Genomic DNA, 23,019 nt, shown 5'->3' with positions numbered 1-23,019 from the left:
TAACACTGGGGGTTTCCAGTTACAGTGCAATACTGATATTCTTAATAAAACGTCAAGGCTCTTTTACACATCTGACAAGAAATTGTCAGTTTTCTGAGACTTTAAAGCAGACTGTTTCCTTTTTTTATGCATTGCACCTGTTGTCTAATGTCTCCTATGACATCAAAATAATGATTTTTCATGTTTTTCCCCAAAGACAAGGAAAACCTTTTCAGCTTTGGGAGACAAGAGTAAAATTATTCTCCACCACAAGATGGCAGCATCCACATTTTTAATGATCTGATGGGTTCTTCGCTGTTGGTGGGCCTAAGACTAGATTGACCTTTTGTTTGATTTTATAATGGTGGCCATCCGTCTAATCTTTAAATGATTAAGATGGTTTTGATGTTCTATTTCAGAAGTCCTTACATGAAGCTGATGAATACATTTTTCACAATGCAATGGGCTCCACATCGACAAATATCAAATCATGATCTAGAAAAAATGCTTTATTCTGTTTCTGTTTGAGATCTTTACATTCATGCCTTTGTGGTAAGAGACACATCTTGAATGTCAGAACACTACTATGACATTTTAATTTAGAGTCAGAAAACATCTTTCAACAACTGAGAAAATACAAACTAATGTAATAACAAAACAAAAATAGCTGAAATCAACAACTGGTTTGATCACAATGAAAAAGTTCTGTAACAGCTTATTGATTTTTTTTTAAGTCAAATATGTACTGATGGGTGATTATCAGCAGGTGAGTTCAGTACATAAAAACAAAAACAAAAACATAAAGCAAACACACCAAGAAAACAATGCAAGCCAAAACATAGCAGTCGAGTGTGACAGCTGCTACAGTAGCAATGCTTTAGCCTTTAAGTTTTCATAAACACCTGAGTAAGGGACTGTACAAAGATTATTAAGGAGGAGGTGTAGTCTGAAATGAAAATACTTGGCTTTATTTTGTGCTGCGTCTTTTAAAGGATTTTGGCATTTTGCCATTTTCAGTCAAAAGCAATCATATTTCTGTACCAGGGATTTGAGAAACAGAATAGGCTTGGAGCTAGATTTAACGTTACCTCTAGCATAGAGCGCCTCATTAAAGCTTTCTTTTCTACAATATAAAGGAGATCACTGCATACACATGGTAATTGCCAATTTCACTTCTAATCTGTATAATAGCCTCTTTTAGTTGTTAACAGTTTCAGGACTTGAACCAGTTCAAGAATGGTTTGTACATTTTGAGATATTAGGGGGAGTTCGTTTTTCCCCCACCCCAATCATTTTCATACAGTCAATAATAGTTTGATGAATGACAGCACATCGAAAGTATTTGGAAAAGAAAATGTCAAAAGAAAATAAAACACTTACGCCAATGAAAAATATCATAAAACGTGAAACCATGTTTGGTTCAATTTAACACATGACAATACAGGATGATGGGCTATGTTGAAGGCTGGCTGACAAAAATCTGCGCAGCAGTCTTGAAGTGCACACAGAAAAAAAAAAAACCTTCAGCTGACAGGAATGCATATGCCAAGCAGAAGGCCAAGCATTTTCTGTTGATCAGTGAAGAAATCTTGTTAAAAAGACTCAATGGACTACAACAAAATTCAGTTGTAGTGCTTCAGTTAAAGCAAGTTCAGTAGAATTGTAACAGTGACTGCATAAATTAAACAAGACGCTAATATTGCTTTTCTTCAGTTCTGGGTTGAAGCTTCAAATAGAGTTAAAATCTCAACAATAAATTAAAATAAAAAGCATAAAAAAGGACCAAATAAACACTCATTATTGACAATAAGAAGTGCAATAAGATTGACGGCTCTACTGGTCAAATATCTCTAAAGAACAACCAGCTAATTTATTGAAAAGAAACATCTCTGAAATCTCTCAATGGGCTTTAGAGAGAAGCCTTCAATACATTCCAAGGGTGTATAAATCATTTATCTTCTGTGTGAGCGGTGTTTTTATTAATGAGTGCACGCATAAGGAGCTCTACTTTTATACCTTTTGTCTGGATCTTCATATGCATGTCTGTACAGTCACACATGACTGACATCCTCCATCCCGTTGCGGCAGTCATCGTCCGGCAGGGTGAAGCGGATGTGCCGGCTCTTCTCCCAGCCGCGTCGGATCTGTCCGAGCCGCCGGGCCACGCAGGGCACAAAGAGAGCCAGGCGGCCGAGCAGAACCACAAGTGGAAGAATCAGGACCAGCAGGAAGGTCGGGGGGAGGTGGAAGCGGTACTGGGCCGGGTCAAAGGCACGGTCCCAGCCATAGAGCATTGTGTGGAGGGTGGCCATGGACAAGGCGCAGTAACCTATCGTGGACTGCAGGAGGTGAAAGAAGGGCGTCACAGGTTGTATTTGGATGCGAAAACAATAGTTAAAGCGCTTTTACAATATAGTCAGGTCCTCCTAACACATACATAACATACACACACACACACATATATAAAAATATGACCCACACTGAAACTGAGATTTTACCTCAAAGTGACTCCTCTTCAGTTCATATTGTGGCAGTCCAGCCAGTGCACTAAATTAGCTCATTACGTTAGGCTAATGCAGACCCCGCAGAAACACACTGACCTACCACTCATAACCTGAATGAACCCCACTAATGTATGCATCTGTCTGTGTATACATCTGTCTATCTCTGTGTGTGTGTGTGTGTGTGTGTGTGTGTGTGTGTGTGTGTGTGTGTGTGTGTGTGTGTGTGTGTGTCATATTTTGTACCTTCAGGGCAAGCCAATTACAAAAACCTCCCAAGGTTGACTCCGGCAGGGGTCAGGGGTTAAAAATAGCCTCATTTAAACACTAACTGGGTAGAGTGGATCATAATTATTTCCACTTGACAAGATTGTGCCTGTTCTCTCCTGAGGAGTGGAGAATGTGTCCATTTATGCAGAAAAATAAATCTTGTGATATTTAACGTAGATATACCTGAATCTGTACTAATCCGCTGTTGAAAATGCACTTTTTCCCCTCTGATTTGCTAAACCTACAGTGCCCAGCTGTTTCAGGAAACTATTTAGCCGTAATTTAAAAAAATTCAACTAATATATTTGTGACCCATTTCTAAAGGTTTATATCTTCAGCAGAAGCAAATGGGTTTGGGGCTGAGAGCCATAGACAGGCAGGAAAATTTGTATTGTATTGTTGGTTTTGGTCATTTTGTAAAATTTGTTGATAATCAATCAATCAACATTTATTTGTATAGCACTTTACAGCCACCAATAAGTGTCCAAAGTGCTTTACATCAACCAAGAATAAACAACACAGCATTCAATAAAAGACAAGAAGAAAACACATGAAGCATAGAAAACAGTAAGTCAGATAAGGTTGAAGAAGAGGGAAGTTGTTGCACCACTACTGTGTATTAAAAGCCATTCTAAATAAATAAGTTTTAAGTTTTGATTTAAAATGAACAACATCAGCTATAGTGCGAATGTCAGGGGGGAGCTTGTTCCAGAGTTTTGGGCCAGCAACAGCGAAAGGCCCGATAGCCCCACTGTTTGTACCTGGACCTCGGGACTTCTAGAGTCCAAATGATTTGAAGACCGCAACAGTCGATTTTGCCCACCCAAAGTTAAAAGCTCGGACAAATACTCCAGGGCTAGCCCATTTAAGGCTTTGAAAACAAACAATAAAATCTTAAAATCAATTCTAAAACGGACCAGAAGCCAGTGTAGTGTAAAAAGAATGGGAGTGATGTGTGCACTTCTAGATGTATTTGTTAAAGCGAGCAGCAGCATTTTGCAGAAGTTGAAGATGTGAGATGGATGTTAGACTTAGACCAACATAAAAAGCATTGCAATAATCTAGCTATGAACTAATAAAGGCATGAATAGCCTTTTCTAGATCGTGCCTGTTAAGAAAAGGCTTTACTTTTGCCAGGAGACGAAGCTGGAAGAAGCTCATTCTGACAACATTGCTAATCTGTTCAAATTTCATGCTATAATCGAATGTCACACCCAGATGCTTGGCACATGAAGTCAAAGCTCCCAGACTTAAAGCGGGATTGTCTGACATGAATTTTGTACTGAAGATAATACACTCAGTTTTGTCTTCATTCAGATTAAGGAAGTTCCGAGATAGCCACAATTTAATATCATTAATGCCATTAAGCAGGCAGTTTAGTGCAACACTGTCATTAGGTTTCATAGGCAGATAAATTTGCAGGTCATCTGCATAACAATGAAATGACAGGTTGTGCTTGTCTATTATAGCCCCTAATGGCAACATATATAATGAGAACAGGATGGGGCCAAGAATTGAACCGTGGGGCACCCCGCAGATGAGGAGGAGAAATCACCCATTGTGACAGAGAAACTCCTATTTGTCAAATAGGAGCTAAACCATATAAGTGCAGAGCCTTGAATGCCTACAAAATGCTCAAGGCATGCAAGAAGGACTGCATGGTCAACTATCAAAAGCTGCTGTCAGGTCCAACAGCACTAATAAAGTAGGATCCCCAGAATCTACAGACAAGGCAATATCATTGTGAACTCTTAGCAGTGCTGATAATAACAAAAATATAACATAACCAGCCTCATCTCATATTTGTGTGAACCTGGGACCCTTAATGCACTGATCTGCTCTGCAGGTCTGAGATTAGGGCACTACTTAAGACTAATCCAGTGCACATTTTTGCCATTTCTGCAAAGTAAAACATGTCATATGATGGCAATACATGGTATGTTATGTAATGTAGTGACCACTGTGTTGATGACACACATACATTTTGGCGGCAAAATCTTACATGGCACTCAAAACGAAAACCCAACAATCAAATTAGGTCACTTTTACACCCGCAGTTTAATTTTGTCCAGATCAACGGGAAAGATTATACGTTGTTGCCTTTTAGTTCTTGTCCAGTTTGTGTTAATCTGTACTCCCCTCCCCATTTGGCCTTAGACTCTCACATGACACATAAGATGTGCAATTTAAGTCTTTCAAGTATTTGAAATGATGTAGAGTAAGGACTTCCACATACTTTAATATTTTATATTACTGTAAATATAAAGTCTAGAGCCTGACTGTAACTCTATATATATATATATATATATATATATATATATATATATATATATATATATATATATATATATATATATATATAAAAATATTTCACTGCATCTGCTCACTGTTTCTCTTCTGTATTGACCACAAAGTTTTATTCACAACACCAAACTTGAAATATCTGAATCACTGAAGTTTTCAGTAGGCTACAGTAATTCTGTTACGCATCGTATCACAATTTACACTACTGTAATATACACTCGATATATTCCAACATTTTGACAGTAATAAAAGGAAAATTTTAAAGCTACTACATACATTTAAAATGCATTGCCATGGTGAAGAGGTAATTAGCATTTATGTTGCAGTGATGCTCAAAAGAGCAATTTTCTGTAAGTGTTTTGTACACTGAAACTCTATTGCAAAAGCTGAACCAAAACAATGATAAATATGTAAATCTATTTCAAATATCACCTTGAAAGTCTCTCTCTCTCTCTGCACACACAGGCCCATAGACATACTACACAACACATCAGCACATTGTCCTGCAGCTGCAGGCAGCAGGTCGAGCTACATGTGCTGGGCAGAAAGTTGCCTTTCATCACGCCGGCTGTCGGCACATGACTAATCTGACGGCCACCGGATTAGTTTAACTGGGAAAATGCAGCACAGATGCACCACAAGTGTTGGGAGAAATGGAGGCCACGATGGGGAAAGTCAAGGAGGAGAGGAGGAAGCGTGTGTGCACTGAGTCACAACAGTCCTGATGGCTTTGTCACAGTCCAAGTTTAACACCATATCTGGGGCAGCTGCAGGAGTGCGAACCGTGTTTGTGTGCGCGTGACCACATAAGCATGTAGGAGCCATAGCATGCAACTGTCTGCACATGAGCGTGATGCTTGTATGTAAAGAAGTCTGCCTGTATGTTGATGTGTCAATTTTTGGCCATCATTCTGTATTAATCCTATCTGTCGTTTCCCCTGTTTCCAAGAAGAATATCCTCTTGGCAGTGTGTATATATATATATATATATTCATAGGAAAAGGGGCGCTTGGGGGAAAAACATTCACTTTTAATTAAACTAGTACATCACTGCATGTATGAGTGCATGTGTTTGTGTGTACCTGTATGAAGCTGAACTCCCTCCAGTTGACAGTGTTGGCCACTGAGGGCAGCGAGGTGACAGCCAGCAGCGAGAGCAGCCCAAGGGCCATGATGCCCACCGAGAGGTACAGCTCCATCCTCCACACCTCCCCGTCGTCCCACGAGTCCCCTTTCATCTGGACGACATGATAAACACCAAAATCCTTGTTGTGTCCAGGGTATATTTTCAACTCCAGTGATTCCATTTATATATTTTTTGCACTAATTTTTAACACTAACTTTTTCTGCATTTTCTAGCATCAATTTATGTTGGAAATGTTTATTTATGTGAAGGGAAACACAGAATTCAGGTGGCAGGTGACAATTCCTACTCTTAGTAACAAGTGCAGCACCTATTGTACACCTATATACAAATTGCACAATATTATCTCTTTAAATACTAACATACAATATTTTCTGATTCAATACTCTGGTTACTCTGTCCCAGTACTGTAGTATTTAAGGACTGTATCCATTCCACATCAGCTCTACCAGTACTCTTTATTACTATTAGTATTTTATTCAATTCACTACTACTATTTATCATTACATTTCTGTTAATACTGTTAAATACTGTCCATATCCAAACTCCTTATATTTAGATTTTAGATATATAATTGTTATATTTTCTATTTAGCTAGTTTCTATTATTATTATTATTATTATTATACCTTGATATGCAAGTGAGCAATTTGTAACAAAGATTTTCCTCATCATAGTATTTGTGATTCTGAAAATAAAAACAAAATACAGTATATAATGCAGTGAGGCTCTCAGGCATTCTGTATTGCTTTCAGATATGTTTTCTCATGCAACATGATCCCTGCTGAGTCAGCACACACACAGGCATGATTCAGTCTTCCCACCTCTTTTGTGTCTTTTGTTTGGGGAAGTAACCGTTTAAATGTACATGTGGCATCTTTTAAATCAGGGCGGCTGAGGCTCAAGAGGTAGAGCAGGTTGCCTGTTAATTAGAAGGTCGGTGGTTCAATCCCTGGCTCCTCCAGGCTGCATGTTGAAGTGTCCTTCATACACTGCCGCCAGTGTGTGAATGTTAGTTTCTGTTCGAGCACTTGGGCTCAGTGTGTGAATGCAGCTGTAGTGTAGAAACGCTTTCAATTGTCGTCATTTACCTTTTCCACCTCAATGATCAATTAATTCAGTTAGAAACTCTTGGACTTTAATAGCTCCTGTGTTCTGACATGTCCCTAATAAAAGTCATTATATTGCGAGACCAACATCATAATTTAATGAGAAATCATAAGTCTGCAGTTATACATTTGTTTTTCCCAGCATGAGTTAAAGTTTTTTCCCCGATGAGAAATATCGTCATGTTTTAATCTCGTGAGATCATCACACACCGAGCCAGACGTGGACATCCTTATAAATTTAACAGTTTTAAATAAATCCTCACACCACATGCAAATTCAGCTCTCATAATATCTTGGTGAGACTCATGGCGGCACTTTATATGGCCATAATAGCACAAAGCATTCTAATTGAAACTGCCAGCATCCAAATGTAGTAGGCTAAATAAAGCAGATAACTTTCATTATTATTAAAAACGCTGACTGTTTTAGTTTACTCGATTAATTCTACTAGTGTATTATTTCTCCAGTAACTAAGCGAAAATCTACCAAGTCATACGTATGTTGGATCATGACACTAGCAGAACTAACGTACAAAAATAACTATTAACAGCCGACAGGCACTAAAATATATTCTATTCTAGTATTGTGTCATCAGTATCAGTATGATACTGCTGTGTGGGTATCTGTGTGGAATATGTACTGCCTGTGAAAACAAATCTCCCTCTGGGACAATAAAAGAGTGTCTATGTATCTAAAAGTAGTCCATCAACCAAACCGCCGAAGTGAGCCTCGCCAAAGGGGAGAACATGTCAGTCAGTCTCCAACCACACGGCTTGAAGCTGACCAACTTTACACAGCACTCCAGTGAGTTTGTAACACTGTTTAAGGATGCTTTCATTTTGATCGCTGGCAGTTTGGTAACAAATCAAAACCAAGTAGGTGCAAGAAGGCGAGAGCTTTTGTCAACATCAGACTCAAGAGTGCACAGATGTGGCCATTTCCTGGATGTAGCAAATACCAAAATAGTTGTTTATTTTTCAGAGCTACTTGAGGAGAAATTCAGACCCTCAATGAGATTAGCCCTTAACACGTAAATTCTTTATGCCACTCACTCAGAAACACTCCTCTGCTTCTATCACTCACCTGTTGTGCCATGTTGAGCAGTTTGTAGCGGGCAGACTTCCTCATGGGAAGACACAGACTATAGATGGCGTGTAGAACCGCACACAGGAAGCTGCAGAGTCCAAACTGCTTCCTCGTGATGAGCCACCGGTCCAGCCATTTAGGGAAGCGGTTGTACTTGGTGCCCCGCGACAGCTGGAGGAAAGCGGCGCACAAACCAGGCAGGTAGACCAGGGAAAACATCACCAAGGCCACCGAGGGAAGTGTCACATTAACAGTCTCAATAGGCATTTTGTAGAAAACACTCTTCCCTTCTGTGATGTAGGGCTGCAGGACGTCACGGATGAAGTTGTACAGGTAGAAGAAGATGAACAGGGACAGGGTGCAGAGGACTGGGATGCGCCAGGAGGGAAATAGATAGAGGGGGAGGTTTTCAACCTCCAGAGAAGAGGAGAGGAGGCCCATATCAACAGGGACAAAGCCCATTCTGCGACAGAGCTGCATCACCGATCTCTTGGCCTTGCTGCTATCACTGCAGAGGAAAACCTGGAGGAATAACAAATGACAAAAAGATGAAGCTGAGTTCTGAATTCTGTCTCTTCTGAACTAGATCTAGAACTCCTCTTTTTTTTTTCCCCAAACACATTTTAAGTCCAGGGATACTCTATGACTCCGAACTATAAGGGCCAGCTGATGTCTCCTACCTGCCTGCTTCCATCCCGAGGTCCCGTCTGCAGCACCCAGGCTGATATGGTGTTAAACCCTTTAACTACAGAACTCTCTGGAAACAGGTCGGCCAGATGTTCGGCATTCGACGGCCCCTCTTGGTTGATTCTCAAACCATTGCTAACATCCACCAGTGTCTTTCCAGCTAGTGTCGGCTTCAGGTCCACCAGAGTGGAGTGATGCTCAGGGTACACAGCGACAAACACCAGGTCTGCCTGGCTGGCTGCCTCCATCTGGGATGTCACCTGGAAGACAAAGACAGGAATGGATGAGGCGTGGAAACAGCAACCTCTGTACATACAGTCTCCTTGCTCTAGCTTTATATTTAGTGAACAGACGTGAAAGTGGTATAATTCTTTATACCCAACTCTGTGCAAGAAAACAAATTTTCCAAAACACCTGACTGATAGTGATTGAGAATGATCATCAGAAAAGTGCCATGGGAAACATGCAGCTTTTTTAAGTATAATTAGTTTAGTTACATCTTATAGAGAGAAACCTTAAAAATATCTGATTAACTGCTTTTTTCTGTTTCCATACCACATATTTAACTTAGATTACCTGTTAGGTATCTATTTAGGTAATAACAATTATTATGCCTAGTGGATACAACCAGAGTAAATACATAATTATCACCATAGGGAGAGAAACAAAAGCACCAATTACATGGTGAGTGTGAATTTGAGTGTCAGTGTCACTGTGTGTGTCACCTCGGCCTCCTCAGGGAACAGAGCCACAGAGCGTTTGGGGGTGCGACTGCCCACCACCACTTGGTAGCCGGAGGCCACCAGCCTTCTCGCCAGCGAGCGGGAGAAGTCGCCCGTACCCAGAATGCCAACAACTGGATCGCCAGATTCAGACATGGAGGCTTCAAGATGTCTGGAGCCTCCTCCTTCACCTCTGCCTCGGATTAAAGGCCTGGCCATCTCATCAGGCATATTGCACTGAAAAATAAGTATATAGAAGACATGGTCATTATTTTTTATTTATGTTCATTAAAATCCCTAACAACCTTAACAGGTTGTTTTTTTTGTTGGGCCTAGACCTTTATAGAAAAGAGTACTATTATTCTCATTATCTTTGTGTCCCTATGTCCAAGATCTGTAACTCTGCAGAGTACAGAGCAATGAGTGGCCATCCAATATAACCGTTAGGCTATAACTATATTTGATATTACGCACCCTGAAACCAGCTGGCTCTGAAAATAAGTTTAACAAACACGCCTGCCATTCATCCAAAAGTTTATATCAAACTCATGAGCCCCTGCTCCATATACCACACTCTTATGAACGCGGTTATTGTGCGGGAACCATATGCTATAAACAGTAAAGTTTCCCAGAAACCCGGCAATATTCAGAAGCCGCATCAAGTAACGTTAAATACTTTATTTAAGCTGACCTATTAACCATAAAACATTAAATTGCCAAAAGATCCATAGTGATATTCTCTTCTCACAACAGAAAAGCGAGTTGAAGCCACCTTGCTTGTTGTCCTTGTCTGAACTCGTGGAAACTTTACCTCCGAATAAAGTCACTCTTCTTACCACACAGGCAAACATTCACGTACATTTTAGATAAAATAATAGCTTATATTACATCATTTAGCTTCTGTTGGAAGTAACAGCGACATTTATACTTGTTTACAGTTACTCACCCCGCGTCTCTGCTTTCTGTGAACTGGCACGTTTCTTCCTGATAAGGTGACGCAACGGCCAAAGCCCCGCCCCAGCCACGCCTCCACGTGTGTGCACAAGATAAAACAGAGCATTGTTCCCCCTAAAACATAAAACTATATGAATGTCATCCAGGAATGTAATCGGGTGCCACACCATAAAATGTTCACATTTCAACAAGAACAAAGCAAACTTTATTTTTATAGCATTTTTCAAAACAGAGCTTTACATGAAGTAGAAAATGGGAAGGAGGGAGATACAGACAGATAAAACAAACTCTTGGTCTTCTTTTTGTTGTAGCAGTTGTTTAGTTGTATGTCGCAAACCACATGGTATTCTACTGAAAAATGTCAAGAAGGAAGGTGTAATAATTTCCGTCCCCTCCATCACCCCATCTGGTGTGTGTGATGAACTGGCTTTGGGATTAGAATAAATAGCAAAAGCAAAAGCGTGTTAAAAAGATGTCTGACCGCAGGTTACACGCTGTCAACATGAGTTCATCAAGTCTGCCTTTGCCACTTGCAAAAGGTTGAATCCCCCTGGCTCGCAGCGATGCTTCAGTGTCACCACATGCAAACATATCCACACATTTGCACACACGCACACACACACACACACACACACACACACACACACACACACACACACACACACACACACACACACACACAGTGAATGCATGCCTCTCTTTTGCTCTCTGGCCTCATGTTCGTTTACAACGCTTAAGGTCACAGTCCTTGACATACATATCTGATTTTGAGATTTTTCATTCAGAGGTATCGATTACTGGTGTCTCCCGGTGTGGTAACCCATTAATCTTACAGGTCAAATCGTTAAAGTTATTCTGATCCAGTGGGGACAGACTTTACAGAGAGAGTTTACTACTCTCCCTAAAATAAGACAGGATATCTGGATTGAAAATGCTGAATTGGCAAATACAGCAGGGTCTTTTAAGCTTTTCCGGCCTTTGATGCTGTTTACGGGTTCATATATTATGCTAACCACCTGCAGTTAGCGAGGTGTCATGTTGATTTAAACATATATTTTAATTTTCTATTGTCAAGATCATGGAAGATAAACACGTGGATGACATAAAGTCAACCCTTCACACAACAAGTACTTGTCATTTTATTATTTACATATTTTTGGTCCATTTAAACAGGGTGAAGCATGTGTAATCATAATATGTAAATGAGTTGCATTGGAAATACAGCGGCCGAGAAGTAACGGCTTGGTCATAAACGATGAGCCTGAGGTGGACAGGTACAGCTATGTTAACGTCTGACAGGACTTCACTGTCAACAGGCTACATGGAGGAAGACATTTTGTTTATGTGCTTTCAAAAGCGGAGGTGTCTTCCGTGCTCTTCATCAGGGATTAGGGTCACATGTTGAGACAGGAGCTGATGTTGCAAGTTCTCATTGTTGTGGCTCAGTGAAGGTTTCCCACACAGATTTACAGTAATACCCTGTGACATTTTACTGTAACTACATACAGTTTTGCTAATCCCAATTAAATGGCACAGTTTCACTTATAGTTTATCCTGCAATAAAATGATTCAAGTCTTTCCCCTGGTCACTAACAGGTGACGTAGGTTTATCAGCATCATCGATTCATTAGAGAGAGTTGTTATGACTTATAACGGTGCTCAACTAAAGGAAACGCCTGCAAGTAGACAAAACTACTTTCCAGGGTCCATTTAAAAGAGCAGAACACACATTTCTGCCATGGTTTGTGCCCATGGATGTGCTCATGGTGTTACTTACGCCATGACTTATAGTAACATTATTTAGTATTTTTATTTTAAAATAACAGCTTCAAAACCATTTTAATGTTACACTGACTTGTAATAGAATAAATGACATCATTGTCTTTGCATCTCCGGGCCATGGAAGCTGTCTGTGGGTAGGATTTCTATCGCAACAACAGTTTAATGCTTTACAGTACAATATTTACAGTACATACACAGCAAAACTCTTCAGCAAACAAGCTAAAAAGAAGCAAAAATGGAGAGCAGCAGCGGTGTCAAGGCAGAGCCAGGCGAGCGGGAAACATAACCTGTTGTGTGTCTTTCTTTATTTTATTTGAATTAGAGTAGTAGAGTATTAAGGCTGATGCTACGTGTATAGCAAATATCTGTAATAGCTGAGTCATGAAATCAGAGTGTTTAAACTAAATTAAACGTAAATCATAGATCATTTTCTGTATTTGGTTTAGTTGGGCAGTGGCATCAATACATTTACTTAAGTACTGCACTTAAATACAAATTTAAGGAACTGTATTTGGATATTTCCATTTTCTACTTTGTACTCACCTCCATTTCAGTATGAAGATTACTTTTTACTCCACTCTGTTTATTTGACAGATATAGTTACTTTGCAGATGAATATTTGACATAAAAACCATATGATCAGTTTTTAAAATATAATTCATTCTTAAATTTTGAACTCCTCAACATGTTAAGTAGTTAAAATGACCTCCCTCTCTCCCTAAATCCAGCATGAGAATGGAGGACTCCGTCACTATACCAATAAGAACGACTATATAGAGAGATAATTACTGAATGTTAACACACTGAGTGGCTAGTGTCTAAAAAAGTATCAACCATAAATAGTGTCAAACTGGGGTTTCATTTCATGGAAATAACTTAAAGTAAATTCCACTGTTTATACTTTACTTAACACTGAATGCTGGATTACAAGTACTGTAACATGTATTCTGTATACAAGGGTAAAGGGTCTGAATATTCCACCACAGGTGCTATCTGGTTGTTTTCTGTATTTGTGCTGCAATTCATTATGCTCCACATGTGTTGTCAAATTGGTGAATGTGTTTCTAAATTTGCCCGTGTTTTATACTTTGCAGCATTAGTTCCAAATGGTTCACATGTGCTCTCAATTTTGTGAAGATGTTTTATTTTCCTGTGTTTTCTCTATTTGCGTGTGTTTTCTTGAGTGTCAGTGCTTTGAGCTCCCAGGACCACCATACTGGCCCCGTTTTAAATTTCCTTCTATGTTATTTTAAAACATCACTCAGAAAAGATGAGATACAGTTTAAAGTCTGGACGCTGCTAATGGTGGACTGATTCATTTGTCTCACCGTATGGTTTGTGTGTATGACACAGCAGTCCACTAACATGCGTCGTGATTAGAAGCATGGCAGCGCTGCAGGGCAGGGTAATCTCAGCAACTGCAGAGCATAATGTGGACAGTGTGTTGTGCATGGCTCATTGTAGCCTAAAGATACAGTTCACTGTACTAATCCTGAGTAAAGGTCATTTCGGTGGCAGAGTCAGGGAGCATAATGTTCTCAGCACGTCTTTCTACATTCTTATTTTTAGGGTTTTGTTTTGCAGATGATTATTGCATTGTCATTTCAATGAGCGGTGTTTTAAATATGGCATAAAATCTCCAGCTTTGTCGTATTCAAAATTTCAACATCAGTTTCATTTTTGAACCCAGCTCTCATGACTTCTCGTGCTCTCTCTCACCTTCAGACATGAGCAGCACTGCTGGAGCCATGTTCTGAGGAGTTAAATCTGAGCTGGGCACAAGTTGAAATTGCTTGGGGCTTGAGGGGTGGGGGGATGGGTAGGCTCAGTTAAGCCTTGTCTCCGGCCTCTGAAGATTTCTTCACGTCACCTTGAGCTCTAAAGCCTGTGCTGTGGATATGGGACCTGTGATCCAATTCCAGGTGCTTAGTTCCCAAGTGTTATTATAGTATTTGAGTTCCTTTGGGGGAACGTTTGAGCTTAAAGACAAAATCAATGGACGCTTATTTTCAATGAGCAAAGGCTCTCTTTACTGAGTGTCTCAAATGCTTGAAATAAACAGGCATTAATAATAGTCTTATTCAGTTGATGTGCTCATAAACCACATGGTTAGAACGAGTGTGGCCTCAGTGGAAAAGAAACAGCAAAAACTAAAGAGGCATTTAAGACAAATCTGTATGCAATAGAGTAATGATTGCCAGTGCACAGCAGGAATTTTAATATGTTGGAGAATCGAAATTCAAGGCCGGTGGCTCTCCACCTCGTGAAACAAGACATCAAATATGTCCCTGCAGCTGGGGAGCTCAGAGCTGAAGGTGTCGACAGTCGTCAGACATCTCTGGTCCATTCCCTGCATATATTATCTGCTTTCCCCCTCTGTCTGAATGTGTGTGTGAGCGTGCGTGTGTGTGTTAGTGACCAATGCCGTTGGTCATTTGATGTCACCATAATGAACCTGCCCCCAGCCACTGGTTCTGACTTTGAAAAGACCCCTCATGGTCTGAGTCAAATATCTGGCTGTGCAGCCTACTCAGCTGCTGCCGTAAACGTGACTTTAGCCTTAATTTTGTCACAGTAAATTTATTCATGTGGAAAATACAAATGATTTTAATTCAGCGATTTGGGGAGTCTAGTCTATGCTATTATGATGGACAATCTCCATTCACCAAAACTCACAGGATAAAGAGTGTTGCTGGATGGCATGATGTCCAAAAAGATTAATATTTGATGGGCAACCCCTAAGCTAGCCTAAAGAAGAATGATCTGTTTCAGAAACCTTTATTTCCAGAGGAGCATGGATGAATAAACTGTGTGGTCATTTTGGGCTGTAATGTATTCCGCATATTAGAATTTACATAAACAGCTCTGTACCGTTGAGATTTATGAAAATAAATATGCAATCGTTTGGCATTTTAGGCCTATAGGCTATGTGCATGGACAGACACATTCAAGTATAAGATTAAGATAGCCAATATATAAGATATCTAAATGTATCCCACATATTGAGTGTTCTCTGAATCATACTAAATAGCCTAATTAGTGCCATTTTGAATAACAGTTGCGCAGACTTGAACTTTACGCACCGGCTGTTGGTCCTCTTGTCAAGTCAGCCAGACCAAAAAAGAGGACTTCCTGTCATGCATTTAAAAATAAAATTCTTGTTGACAATCTGTTTTTGTGTTTAATAGTCAAGTCTCCAATCCAGAGTGGCCCCGGTCAGTGTTGCATTCAGAATGCATCATATTGCACTACTGCATAATGTTCTGTAACCTATGTAAAATGTTAATTTACAAAGAAACTACAGGACTTTTCTATATTTGTAAGCCAACCCATTCCTAGGCTACAGTTTTAATTTGAAGGTCATTTCTCGTCTCTTCCGGTCTTAGCCTCACTGACATTGACAGCTGGCTGCAGCTGGACGCAGTTGTTCGCCATCCATCCAGGCAAGACGCGCACCCGCTCCCCGGTCACCGCCGCTGCCCACGGGTTCGAAGCCACCTATTAAAACACAGCTGGACCGAGGGATGCGTACTTAATTAACTTATTCTGTTCTCTTTTTGCCCCTCCGTCCTCTGTCACAATTCCCCCCCGGAGCGGCTCAACGGGTTTTCTATCGTCCTTTGGTCCCCGTACCACGCGGAGGAAGTGGTTGGTGGTCTTAGTGACCGCCGTCGCGATGGTTTTGTTGGCTCTGGCCGTTGCTGTCCCGCTGCTGCTCCTCCGCACACCTGACACCTCCGCTCATTACTACGAGATGATGGGCACCTGTCGGATGGTTTGCGACCCATACACTCCAAAACCGGGAGGCGCCACCGCCATGGAGGTGATCCAGAACGTGAATAGTGTCGCTCCGCAGCCGCCAATGGCGCAAGGGAGCCGCGGGGAGCCGGGGCGACCGGGTAAACCGGGACCAAGGGGTCCGCCGGGAGAGCCAGGACCCCCGGGTCCGAGGGGACCAGCGGGAGATCGCGGCGACGGCAAACTCTCAATCCCCGCGTTAGCCGGAGCTGCGGGAGCAGAGGACGGCGACACAGAGGGTGCGAACTCCACGGCCAACAGTTTCAGGATCGCGTTTTACGTCGGTCTGAAGAACCCACACGAGGGTTATGAGGTGTTAAAGTTTGACGACGTGATTACAAACTTGGGGAACCACTACGACGCGAGCACCGGGAAGTTCACCTGCCATGTGTCCGGGATCTACTTCTTCACTTACCATGTGCTGATGCGCGGAGGAGACGGAACCAGCATGTGGGCCGACCTGTGCAAAAATGGACAGGTAATATTATCCTAGCTGAACAGGCAAAATAATGACGACCATGGTGTAGTTTGAACCCAAACCCAAAAGAGTTTGTGGAAACATCTGGAGGGATGCAGTGAAAACAAGAAAAAAAATCCCGACAATGGTGGTATAAATTTGGAACAAGATGACAACTAAGTAGCCTAGCATTTGAAAAATAAAATATTATAATTTTCTATAGAGGATAATAGAGTTATCAGAAGATGCCTTTTATGGTCAAAACTGATCTTCTATTCTCCTTAACAGCAGTTATATAACTGCATATTTTTATTATTCAAATGTAATGATTTCAAGGTAACATCAATGAAATGTTTGGTCAAATTCAGTGATGCATGCTCTGTTTGGCATTGATGCTTAAGTGTAAATTTATCCTTTTTGGATGAGTGTTTCCTCTCAGACATTAACAGCTCCAGCTCGATGAAGGGTCAGGTATGAGTCTTTATCAGTCTGAAAGGGGATAATATTCAAACTCCAATGAGCATCTGGGTCAAACTGTACTTCATATTTTTATTTTTTACTACTCTATAAAGGTGACTTTTATAGTGACTTGTACCTCTAATTTACCCAATTTTGCCAAATGCCATTTTAAAGGATGCACCACTGCTGTTTCACCATCCCTCTGAGGCATACATGAACTTTTGTCTGCTCAGTTTCTATTTCTATTCTGTATACTATCGTATCATATACTAATGCTTACAGGAAGTCTCATGCCCTTCCCCCCCCAGGTACGGGCCAGTGCCATAGCTCAGGATGCAGACCAGAACTACGACTACGCCAGCAACAGTGCCGTGCTGCATTTGGACTCCGGAGACGAGATCTACGTCAAACTGGACGGCGGCAAAGCTCATGGCGGCAACAACAACAAGTACAGCACCTTCTCCGGCTTCATCTTATACCCCGACTAAACACACAGCACACAGCAGGTCCATGGACAGTAGGCCTAATCATCACTGAAAACTGTTAAAAAAGTATTAAAGTATTGGTCAAATTATATATTTCTCCTCTTTTGAAGATAGGTGCCACAATGCGGGCTTATCTGCAACTATATGTTCTGTTTATTCAGTGAAATACCTTTTTGTATAGGCTATTTAATTTAACTTAAGTTCAACTATTCTACTGTCATCAGAGTAGCCTATATATCTTACTTCTACTTAGTATCAGAAAGATAGATCACAAACATAACACCCCGTAAATGCTCGGAAGTGATAATGTTTCATAAGTTCCTTTGAATTAAGGTTAATTCATTTCTAAAAAGCTTTTGGTGAAATGCTTACAGGCTCTTATGAAGCACTGTGTATTAATGGTGTGTAATGTTACAGGCTCAAAGGATGGAGGAAGTCCATTGAAATCAAGGAATAAAATGAACGTCAGATGAGCAGTTTTGAGCAGTGTTTGGACTTAAGGCCTGGTCACACCACCATTTTAAAAGACACAATCCAATCAATTCATCAAAGCTGAATCACCATGATCAGTGAATTCTTTTGAGAGGGGGAAATACGCGCACATTTTTCATGTCGGGTTTAACTTTAGTGAACTTTCACACACAACTTTCCGCCATTGACCAATAGTAAACCAGTTTGAGGGGAAAGCAAGTCCAAAATGGAGGAAGCCAAGGACAGTTGCTTATTAGCTGTGTTGCACCGTCCAGTTTTACTCTAGCCTCCTCTGTCGGAGTGTAAACTGCTCCACAAAAGAGACATGGTTTGCAGACAGTTATGGAATCAATGTACAGATACATCTTTTGAATAAACTGTAAACTTACTGTCCCTTTAGTGACTAAGCTAAAAAGCTTGTAAGTGTCAGTTAGAAAGCTTGCTAGCTTGAAGAGCTTTAATCCGTTCCACGTATTGAATGAAATGATGCACAATCCCAAGAACAAAATGCCAGGGGGAGTAAACCGTACAGCACAGAGAAGCTCGGAGAGCTATTGTGACAGGCTAAGGCTAGCATATTAGTGGTTAGCTTGCCAGCTATAGTAGCTCAGCGTGTAGCCACTACTTCATCAAGCTTCTACAAGATATTTGGCAAGGACGTACTGATGACGTACCAAAATATTGACACTTATAGCCACATAATAGTACTTACTGTTTTAAAAGCCCGTTTTTATCCCAGTTTTATTTATTTTTGTTACTGAAAAGCAAGCGCATCATCAGTATTCAGTACATCTTTCTCCCCATGATTCGCCTGTCACAAAGCTTAACTGGACAAGCCTGTTTTGGACAGTTGAAATGGTCTGGTGAGGTCAGTGTAAATTGCGCCCAAACTGACTTCACATTCTAAATGTATTAGATAGGATGCAAAAAAGATCTAACCTAGTACAGGCCAGTTTGATTGCAATAGCAAGCCAAATTGTGGTGCTTTGAGCAGTGTTCAGTGTTTCACAAAATAACCACACATGAAGGATACAAATGGATGTCTTGCATTAATATTGAATTATATTTTGTTCTCATATATACAATAAATAAATATTGTTTGACAAAAAGTTTGCTCTGTGTGAAAATCTCTGACCAAGTGAATCCAAGTGAACGCAATGACGCCGTATTACATTCACCCAGATACACATGCCCTTACACCAGGGCACGAGGAGAAATTTACTCTGAAGATGCTGCTGCCGAGCCATGAGCAAGTTTTCGCTGGCAAATGAAGATGCCCCAATCTTGTTGTTTCTGTAAGCAATCTGCCTGAAATTTGTCTGTTCATATTTTGTTCCACAGGCTTCCTGTCTGAATGTGTTGCATTGCCTTGTAGCCTACAGACTCCGGTTAGAGAGTGCACAGTGTGTCCTGCACTCCAGCTCGCAGGTTCCAGGTGCCTCTCTGAATGTCCTTTGCTCCACTTTAGCTTGCAGACATTTTTAGTCAGTGAGCCTAGAAACACCATTCTGCTCTCAGTTGGGGCTGTGTTGCACTGCAAACAGCTATAACTCTATTTATTAAAAAAAGGCTGCACTAAGATCTTCACATTTTTATTATGTATTGTGAAGGAATGTCACATGTTGTTTATTCGACTGGTGAGTGTCCAGAGTAAATTCATGCAAATTGAAGATGTCACCTAGATACCTTAAGATATTGTGAGGGGTGTTTTTTCCAGTCATTTATGACATTTCATAGACTAAATAATAAATGAATTAACTGAGAATGTAATCAGCAGGCTAATAATTGTTAGTTGCAGCCCTATAGTGCTCAGTTATAACATGGAACTGCTCTATAATACTAAATTCAAGACTATGTAACATTTTACAAAAGAAAGATTTGCAACATGCAACATCACTGTACTGTAAATGCTTTTATTTTGAAGGACAGCAAGATTGCCTACTGTCAATAAAGACCAGACCCACTCAAAATGCCCAAATGCAGCCTGGGTGACTCCTATAGTAAGAGGCATGGCGAGGAAACATAAATAACATCATGCGTCTCTTCAGATATTCTCAGATATAAAACTGAAACTGGTGGCTACCGGCCCCTGTGTTTCACTTTTGATTAACTTGTACTGAGATTTGCAAATGCTTACCAGACAAATATAGCTGTAAGCCTTCATTAAGATCATGGCTGTTTTGTGTGTGTTTGTTTTTGCTTTTTTATTATCCCATCCCCCCAGGAACACACACAAAGCAGCTGTTTACACGCCACTCCTGTCAATTTAAATGGAAATCATGGAAAACAAATATTAGCATGTCTGGTTAGATAAACCTCTATTAAGGTGTTGGCTTATTTTCTTGCACTCTGCAAACTAACACTGTCCTCCTCTGAGGGGACTGTGCTATTCTTGAGCTGCTTAAAGAAGAAAAAACTATATTATGACACAAATGGTACTGTTTATGTGCGTATATATGGAAACAGCGAACTGGAAATGGTCATTAGCCTACTATTAGTCTTTGATTTGAACATTTGATAGGAACTTACACCACTTTTTCATCAGGAAAGCAACCCGCAAGAATAAAGCTGTCATTGACTTTGCTTTCAATCACCTCCCATGCATCCTAATGGTCTACAAGTGTCAATGTAAGACTAAATTGTCCTTACAACATATTTTTTATGATGCACCTTATCTACAAGCAGCAGAATTCCCTCCCTGTTTAATTTCAGCCAGTTAGTATTTATTAGATTGTTGTTGTATTTTTCAAAAATTAAAAATCACATATTAGTTTTCAGAATAAAATCATTGATAAAATGTGTAGGGTTAAAATAACAATGGGAAGTATGTAGGACATGCAGGGTCATATTAATCGCGGCTGTGTGGGCATCTCCACCTGCTATTTTGGTCATGTACGTGCAGTAGCGCTAAGTGCAAAAGGGCTGGGTGAAGGATCGGGGGTTGTGGAGATTACTAAATATAATCTCAGCCAATACTGGTCTCATCGCTCTGACACAGCTGAGCCAGTCACAGTGAGGCATGACGACAAGAGCACAAAAAATAAACAATCGGCTTCTTCAGGAAAACATGTTGTTGTCTGGATGGTGCAGAGTTAACACAGCACCACAAATGTGCAGCCCGAGGCAGATGGTGTGGATTTTTCCCAGCCGCGACAGTGTGGCTGGTATTGCTTTCACATTCAAAATGTGTTCCTGGAGACATCTACTGTAGCAGGAACTACAACACAAGCGGCTTTTTTTGTTTGCCTGTCTTGACACACTGTCACAACGTTGCAAGATGCAGTCACAAAACTTGCCGTGGTTCGACCCATGAGTAGATACTGAGTACTCATGTAACAATTTAGTAATGACTACTAAATCTCATTTTGACAGGCGTCGCGGTGGTGTGATCCCATTGCAAGATGGTCTCCAGTTCATTTAATTTTTGCAACGATAGAAATAAATCATAAAAAATGTTGATGAAGCCTTTCGCCAGTCAGTCCCAGGCGTTTTCACTCACAGTCCACAAACCTTTATCAAGATGGAGATGGGCATTCCCTGTCTGACCAATAAAATATTGGAAAGATTTCCTAGTCGCCCTAAAAACTCCCATCATAAAAGTTCAGATGATCGGTGGGTGAAGAAGACGTTTCATCACTGGTTTACATGAGCAAAAGACGAACAAATGATCCCCTCAGAAACCTTAAAGACGACCAAGGTTGGACATTGTTTTGTTGAGGTCATTTAGGTCTTATGTGTTATTAGACTATAACCAAGCTTGAATCACTTTCTGCCTGTGATGTGAATGGCTCAGTGGGGTCTAAGAATGTGAATTGTGGTGATGATGTCCCCAGCAGAGGCCTTTTAAACTGTTAAAAGATCTAATCATGGTGGTCTTGAAAAGGCTCTCAGCCCCTACTGCAGACACATTTAGGATGAAAAGTGGAGCTGCTGACACCAACTGAGACATCAACAGTGGTAGGTGTCACATGCCGCCAGACGGATGCTCTCACTCACAGTCACACACACACACACACACACACATAACAGCACGATAGATGATCAGGCTGCTCCATCCCCCTAGTCTGTGTGACAGTGAGGGATTGCTGAGTGACAGACGGGGTAGTGAAATTCTCTGATGGATGAGATAAGTGGGACAAGGCCTCACAGACACACACACACACACACACACACATATTGTGTTTAAGGGAATACAGCTTGACAGCCAGCTGAGCAACAGGCATCTTATTGGAGTAATGATAGCATGTGTTGCTCTGGAGGTTTTGTGTGTGTGTGTGTGTGTGTGTGTGTGTGTGTGTGTGTGTGTGTGTGTGTGTGTGTTTTGCCTGTTGTATAAGCCAGTACATTTAACTATGAGAATCTAATTCAGTAATAGAGTTTACAGTGCCAAAACATACCAGCCTGCAGCCCAAACGCATGTCTCCAGCAGTAAAGAGCAGTCAGCCTCAGTCGAGTTCTGCAAGTGCCTGATTGCCGAGTCGACGTGAAAAATTGCAGCCGACAAGCTCTCTGCACAGGCAGCCAATAATCGGGACATTTTTAAAACCTCTCCTCATTCTTTCCCTCTGCTGATTTCCTCCCCGCGATGATGCATGTTCATGCCTTAAATGCAAATGCCAGCGGCATGAACAAAATATAAAGAGGGAGATCTGAAGGGACCCGCAGAGAGGGTGAAATCAAAATCAGAGAATTTCCACTATAACTGACACCTAAAAACCATCTGCTTGTCTTCTTATTTTGTCTGTTGTATAAGTTTTATTATACAAGCTGGTGTGCTCACAAGCCACATAGCTTTAGAGTGAGGAGTATCCT

General features: G+C 40.8%; 2 protein-coding genes across 3 annotated transcripts; one reads left to right on the top strand and one right to left on the bottom strand.

Annotated features, from left to right (window-relative positions):
* Window positions 1-467: 467 nt before the first annotated feature.
* Window positions 468-10,861, bottom strand: LOC119902091 (metalloreductase STEAP3-like). 2 transcript variants are annotated; one of them, XM_038718019.1, is made up of 6 exons: window positions 10,748-10,861; window positions 9,805-10,038; window positions 9,073-9,339; window positions 8,390-8,914; window positions 6,137-6,292; window positions 468-2,318 (listed from the first exon to the last, which is right to left on the bottom strand). In XM_038718019.1, the coding sequence occupies exons 1-6, from the start codon at window positions 10,859-10,861 to the stop codon at window positions 2,031-2,033; spliced, it is 1,584 nt and encodes a 527-aa protein (XP_038573947.1). In that variant the 3' UTR covers window positions 468-2,030. The 2 variants fall into 2 exon arrangements, with proteins under 2 accessions (XP_038573947.1, XP_038573955.1); XM_038718027.1 differs by lacking the exon at window positions 10,748-10,861 and adding an exon at window positions 10,574-10,713.
* Window positions 10,862-15,808: 4,947 nt separating this feature from the next.
* Window positions 15,809-19,312, top strand: LOC119902082 (complement C1q-like protein 2). Its single transcript, XM_038718008.1, has 2 exons — window positions 15,809-16,813; window positions 17,560-19,312. The coding sequence occupies exons 1-2, from the start codon at window positions 16,214-16,216 to the stop codon at window positions 17,737-17,739; spliced, it is 780 nt and encodes a 259-aa protein (XP_038573936.1). The 5' UTR covers window positions 15,809-16,213; the 3' UTR covers window positions 17,740-19,312.
* The last annotated feature ends 3,707 nt before the right edge of the window (window positions 19,313-23,019 follow it).

Source organism: Micropterus salmoides, unplaced genomic scaffold (assembly GCF_014851395.1).
Source record: "Micropterus salmoides isolate LMB-PRFRI ecotype aquatic unplaced genomic scaffold, ASM1485139v1 Ms_hic_scaffold_1, whole genome shotgun sequence".
NCBI lineage: Eukaryota > Metazoa > Chordata > Actinopteri > Centrarchiformes > Centrarchidae > Micropterus > Micropterus salmoides.
Note: the sequence above shows the minus strand (reverse complement) of the source record. Positions and strands in the feature narration are given on the sequence as shown.